Source organism: Camelina sativa, chromosome 19, assembly GCF_000633955.1.
Source record: "Camelina sativa cultivar DH55 chromosome 19, Cs, whole genome shotgun sequence".
Taxonomy (NCBI): domain Eukaryota; kingdom Viridiplantae; phylum Streptophyta; class Magnoliopsida; order Brassicales; family Brassicaceae; genus Camelina; species Camelina sativa.
This window is the reverse complement of record NC_025703.1, coordinates 17,217,807-17,224,426: the sequence shown is the minus strand read 5'-3', so window position 1 is coordinate 17,224,426 and position 6,620 is coordinate 17,217,807. Positions and strand designations below refer to the sequence as shown.

General features: G+C 31.6%; 1 protein-coding gene across 1 annotated transcript; it reads right to left on the bottom strand.

The window, feature by feature from the left end:
• LOC104766578 (growth-regulating factor 6-like) lies at positions 33 to 1,404 on the bottom strand. Its single transcript, XM_010490491.2, has 3 exons — positions 1,002 to 1,404; positions 642 to 882; positions 33 to 550 (listed from the first exon to the last, which is right to left on the bottom strand). Exons 1-3 carry the CDS (start codon positions 1,207 to 1,209, stop codon positions 232 to 234), a joined length of 768 nt encoding a protein of 255 aa, XP_010488793.1. The 5' UTR covers positions 1,210 to 1,404; the 3' UTR covers positions 33 to 231.

Here is a 6,620-nt window from a genome sequence, read left to right as displayed (position 1 = left end):
TTTTTTTTTTTTTTTTTTTGACAAGAGACGAGTGTAAACAATATAAACATTGAAATCATACTAATTTAACTACTTTACACAAGTTCAAATATTTTATGCTAATATAATGCATGGTAAGAGGGGGGGATCTATGAACGGAACACACAAAAAAACTCCTAATCACTTAGAAAAAGAAAAAGAGAAATTTGCATTACCAACTTAACAAGAAACAGAGAACACAATAGACGATCATCAAATGAAGAGCGAAGTAGAAACAGAAGACTTAGAAGAAGGCCATTCATCAAGAAACCTATAAAGCCTCTTGCTCCTTTGCTCTTCTTCGTCTTCATCATCATCATCTCTTTGTTTCAACTTCTCCTCATCAAGCATCAATGGTCTCTCACGCGTCCCCAAGTCAGTACCAAGGATGAAGCAATGTCGATCCGGCTGCTTCTCCCTACACGAGCCTTCATCATCTTCCATTGCTGAGCCAGAGCAGCTTTTGATTGAACCGCAAGGTTCTATGGAGAAGAAATCATCCATGTATCCACTTCTTCTTCTTCTACTTACCCTTAAAACATTGTTTTTTTTTTCAGAGGAAAAGGGTCAATTTTTTGTGTTGCCATTAAGAGTAAAACAGAGGAGGAAGGTGAGTTTGAAACCTGGAAGAAGAGAGAGAAGACTCGAGAAAGAGATTTGGCGTGAATTGAGGAGGAGGAGTAAGTGGAAGAGGCTTTCTTGAGGATGAACGGTTCTTGCCTCTGTGCATATGCCTCTCGCAGTACTTGGAGTCAGGATAAGCTTCTTTGGAGCATCTCCATTTCTTGCCATCAGTTCTTCTACATCTTCCTGGCTCTGCATCTATCTTTCTTCCCATTCCCATCTCGTACACGTTCCACCCAACTACCAAACTCAAACTCATTACATCAGCACAAAACCCTGAAGATACTAGAATTGATAACTCATATAACAAGAAACCATCACATAATTCAAAACAAAGAAGATAAAAAAAGGTTGCTTACAGTGTGGAGAAAGAGTGGGAGAGAAGAAGCTTGACGGTAAAGGGGAAGAAGAAGAAGAAGAAGAAGAAGAAGAGAAGAGAAAAGGTCTTTTGATGAGGAAGAGAAGATGAGGTGGAACTGGAACATTTGCAGCTAAGTACTTGAACACAAGTGCTTGGTTTTCAAGCTCTTCCCACTGTGACTCTGTGAATGGAATTCTAGTTGCCATGAAGAGAGAGAGAGAGATATGAAGAAGAAGAAGCTAAGAGAGATTAAAGATTGGGGTTGTATTGGAAAATTGAAAGTGTAAGAGAGTAGTAGGTATGTTTTTATTGATAAAGTTGTCCATTGGTCACCTGCAGTCTGCAGAATCTCTGTGCTTCATGTCCTCTTCTTGTTTATTATTCCTTTTTATTTTTTTTTTCTTTTAATTTTCTTTTCACTTAGTTTTGGTTCCATCTTAAGCACCATTTCAGTTTTTTTTTCCCTTTCTTAAAGCTAGATTTTGTGACAAGGGGCATGTGTATGTAACTTAAGTTTATCTCTTCCCATGAATTAATCTATTATGTATTATATTCAGATGTTTTGTAACTTTGGATTTTGTTAAGAGAAACTTTTCATTGAAACACGAGAACTTTGGTAACCGAAACGAGAATCTAACAAGTTAATGAGCTTAAGCGGCAAAAAGTGTAACAAGATATAAAATCAGAAATAATTAGGAAAAATTCTTCTTTTTTTTAATGGCATTTGTAGATTTTATCATTTTGATTTAAATACTTAAGATTTGTGCGTTTTAAAGATTTGTCTTAAAAAAAAATTTACGTATAATATTTTGGATTTTCTTTGTTCCATTCTTTAGAGTTTAGTATTTGTTATTAAATATGTATTTTATCAAAAAAAAAAGGTAATTGTCTTAAATACCACTAAAATAGGTTTTTTTTTTCTTTTTCAAGTAGGCAAAATTGACAAGTTTTACAAAGGCATTAAGCAAATGACAAATCTAAAAGTTTGTGGGACAAAATGGCAATTGCAGCAGTAATCCCATAAAATTAAGTAGTAATATTGGATTCTATTGATTTCGTTTTTGTGTCACTTATATACCTCAAAACTCTATAAAATAGGTGAGAAAGAAAACAAAATTAAAAGAAATTACTTATTTGTGAAAGTTGTAATAAGTTTATAAATTAATTAATATTATCTTAAGTTTATGTATATCGTGTAATGGAACTAGACATCCTTTGTTTAGAAAGAGGACTCGTGGTACTTGTAAACACATCGACAGTTATAAAATTAAGTGTACACGGTCCACTTGTGTTCAATATTTATGAGAAAATTTTAAGAAAAAAGTATGTGAGAGTGAGAGAGAGAGAGAGGTGGATGAGTCAGAGAGCAAATAATGAGTGAGTCTGCAAACTCTGATAACTTCTGCACCCTCTGCGACTCTTCCCTTTCACAGCTCTCACTCACTCCCATACACACCCATCACTACACTCATGCCACATCTCTTTCTCCAATTTTTGTTTAGTTTTGTGTTTTTCTAAATTCCATTTTATTTATCCAGAAATGAAACATACTAGATAACAACTTTCCCTATATACAAAATAAAATAATTATTAAATAATTTTATTTAAAAAATATATTATACTTATCGGTAAAAATATTATTTGAAATTTAATTTTTTTCTGTAGTATATATATTTTTAATTTTATTTGAATATATAAAATATAAATATAATAATTAAGATTTAATCTGTATAAATTAGTAAAATTTTAACTTTATATTATCACACCATATGGACCAAAAGTTCTTAAAATTCACTTTAAAGATTTTGTGAAAATGTCATTAAAGGATATAATTAAGTTATAAATATAATATAAGAATTTGATTTTAGTGTTATTTTTTTTAGAAAAATACAGTTAGTATATAAATATAAGTATTATTAAAAACTGCGGGTAAATTAAAAAATAATGTTTCGAATTTTCTGGTGACGACACATCATCTTTCTACAAAGAATGCTTCTGTACTAGGATTTATCCCGTGGTACACCACAGGTCCATTTCTTTTATTTTTTTGTTTGTTTTATAAATCAATAACTCCGTGCATTCTGAAAAAATTAATTCAAATATTTTATTATAAATTCGAATATGTCATTATAATTTCGAATCAATAAATTAGTTCTTCTATTTTTAACTATAACAAAATAACTCAAATGTAAAATAATCTATATCTAGATATACTTTTTTGGTTACAAAAATCCTAAAACAATTTTTTAAAATTTATATCTGTTTATAAAAATTCAAATCACATCATATGCTGAAAAAAATCTAACATTTTATTAATTTTATGTATTAAATAGTAATTCAACTAATTAAATATAAGATTAAACAAAAGTAAAAAGAGAATTATATTTTAATCTAATATATTGCTTTAAATTAGGTAGATAGATTTTAGGAAATTTGAAATTAATATTATCAAATAGGGAAATAATTGTGTTTGGTTGGAAGAATTGTAGAGAATTTAGTTGGTACATGTTTGGATACAAAGATAAAAAAAGATGGTACAAAAATGTACTTAAAAAATGTTAAGATAGATTAATATATATGCTTCTCTTACCTTTCTCACCCATGTTACTTTGTGCTCCTCTCGATAAAAAAACTAAAACTAAAATATGATTAGGCGTTTAGGGTTTATGTTCCAAATTCCAATCTTACATAAATATCTAGTTTCACAGCCAAGAAAAGATGATTCCGTTAATTAAATAGCATTTAGAGTTGATGTTTCAATCCGATATTCTATAGAAACAAGGATTCGATCTGTGGTATAACATGGAACAATTTTTATTTTCACATATAGTTATATAAATTTAAGTTTTAATATTTTTAGATTTAATCTAAATTACATGTGTAACTTTTAGACATTTAATCTTGCGATTGTGCATTTAGAGTTAGATAATAGTAAGGAGAATACATGTGTAACACTATCATCTAACTCATCTTACATCGAACTAAATGCTAATTATAGCTACCCACCATATCGGAAACTCTTAAAGTTTATTTTATCATAATAATTGTTTAGGTTTTATAGTCATCTCTGTCCAAATATGCACTTAGAACATTTAGAAGTATATATTGCATATATTTATACATTTGAAATATTATTAGGTGTTATGAAGCTCTAAAAGGCTATAAGGAAAGACTTGGTATTACTTCTGGAGATAAACAAGATGATTGGAAGTATCAGGAATGGAAAAGAAGGCACTCGACCATATACATGGTCGAGCATGCGGTCGGATTTATAACAAGCTCCTCAAAGATCAATTCGAATGAAGATTTTCCGTTGCGATTCAGCTTTTCCATCCTTCATAAATGTTGTAGGCAATCGAGTTACCTTTCCAACGCCGGTGGTCTGAGGTCAATCCGAGGTTTATTGCAAGAGTTATTCCTGTTTTATTGAACACATATCATCTATGAGAGTTACTTGACGGACCAACCATTCGACCATGGCACTCGACCGTGCATGGTTGAGCACTTCAAGCCGCCTATGTATTTTTTCTGCTAGCTACATCAAAATTTCTTTCCCTCACTATATATATATCCTTTGTACTTTGTGGCCGCAAATGAGGTAGAAAATAAATTTTTAGGAGTGAGAGAGAGTCAGCAAACTTAGTTTTTCCCCCTTTGGGTTTTATTTATTTTTCTGCATCATTATCTATTTTTGTTCTTGATTTTTCCAGAATTTTCTTAGTTTGTAATCTTTATAACTTTCAGTGTGTTGAGAATCTGGGTTTGATACTTTGTATTGAATTAAAGATCTCTCTCTTATCTATCTTATCTTTCATTAATTTCTGGATTTGAGTATTTCATCATCATGATCTGTTCATCTGAGTAGTGAGTTAGGATTCTAGAGATGGATTGAGCTGGTTTAGGGTTGTGGTTGTTTAGATTGGTTAAGCTTGTTTGATAATATATCTCTTCTGGGTTAGATGTGCTCGAAGCTGTTCTTATATCTGAGAGGGTAAGAACAGATCTTAAGCTTCCTTGCATCATACCAATGTTTAGGTTGTTAGATAAAGCTAATGCTGGAGATTTTCATACTTATCCCAAGAGATTGGTTGTATAAGGTGATTTTTGACAAGTAATGGTCTGATTCTTAATGCATGTTTAGTATGGTTTCACCAATAAGAGTTGGGTTAGGATGTTACTTAAACTTGATCATTTATGTCATGAGAGTGGATTCTTATTGACTGTTTATTACTGCTTATCATCCTGTTTCATTACTTTCTGTTCTGTTTTAAGTTGTTACAATTGCATATGTTCTTCAGTTATGCACCACTCGACCACCTGCTCGACCATGCATTCGACCGAGTGCATACTCGAGTGCCAGTTTACTTTCTTGTTTATGTTCTGTTTCATTCCAGTTTGCTCTTAATTTCATTTGTTAGTAGTTTTCTCTTGCATAACATAGTTTATTGCACTTGTTCTATAGTTTAGTTATGCATTAGTACTGTCTTAGGTTTCCTTAGTTCATTGCATTTCATTTCTGTCATTAGGTTGTTAGAAACAAATCAACTTGATATTTGGCTTAACTTGAATGCATTGATCATGTCTTGACTGCTTACATATCACACTCTTTATGGATTGACATCTTTTATGCTACAACTACAGAAGGGTATTGAAACACCTTGCATCCCATTTGATCATCTTAGCCTAAGTCTGTTTGTATTTTATCATACATTCACTCATTCATAGGTTAAGATAGAAAAATACTAGTTTCAAAAATCATATAACATCTTTTTCTATCTTAAAGTAACCACACGTAAGAAATAAAACTAAGGAGACAAATGTTTTGAAACATTAGAAAAAGGAAAAACTGGAAATAAATGAAAAATAATTAAATATTTGTTTCTTTATGCATTCTTTATGCAAAAGCCTAATAGTATTATTTGTAATCTATGTGATATGTCAAATCCCAATTCACAATAAACTATATGAGTAATATCCGATGACCGATTTGTTATGTCTGGGAGGTTTTAAAGACTTGTTACCGACCATACAAATCACCACATAATCTTTCCATGTGTTTTGTCCTCACTCGCACAGTTCCGACAATCACTTTCCGGAAGGTCACCCATCCTGAAACTACTCCAACATAAGCATGCTTAACTGTAGAGTTCTCTCAAAACTCTTGACCAAAAATATATGTGCACTTTGGTGACATAGGTGGCCAAAATCAATTTTTTAAAAACCTTTCAGAAAACCGAGGTATCACAAAAAGAGATCAGAGGATTAAGCATGAAGAAGTTGAAAGAGATGCGGAAGCAAGAGAGAGAATAATAGAAGATGACCAAAAAGAGTCAAATGTAAAAATATACCAAGAGAGACACAAAAACATGTCTTACTCACCAGCAACTTCACTAACGTGAGATCTCTAAGTTGAATATCAAACAACTTCGACATAAAGCTAATCAAACATACTTGAAACGACCCGTCCCTTTTTTATTTATAGAATAATACTATTCAACTAGTGGTCCCATACCCACTAGCCGCCTAACCACAATCAAACCAAACAGCGGAAAAATAACCAACATATACCATTAAACAAATAACCAATAAATAATAAACCAATAATGTGGGCGATGGA

What these genes read in the sequence shown, in the direction of transcription:
- LOC104766578 (XM_010490491.2), bottom strand. Translation starts at nt 1,209, where the DNA reads ATGGCAACTAGAATTCCATTCACAGAGTCACAGTGGGAAGAGCTTGAA. An exon ending in TCCCACTCTTTCTCCACACT is followed by an intron (nt 883 to 1,001) that starts GTAAGCAACCTT and finishes TGAGTTTGGTAG; the next exon opens with TTGGGTGGAACGTGTACGAG. An exon ending in TCTTCTCTCTCTTCTTCCAG is followed by an intron (nt 551 to 641) that starts GTTTCAAACTCA and finishes CAATGTTTTAAG; the next exon opens with GGTAAGTAGAAGAAGAAGAA.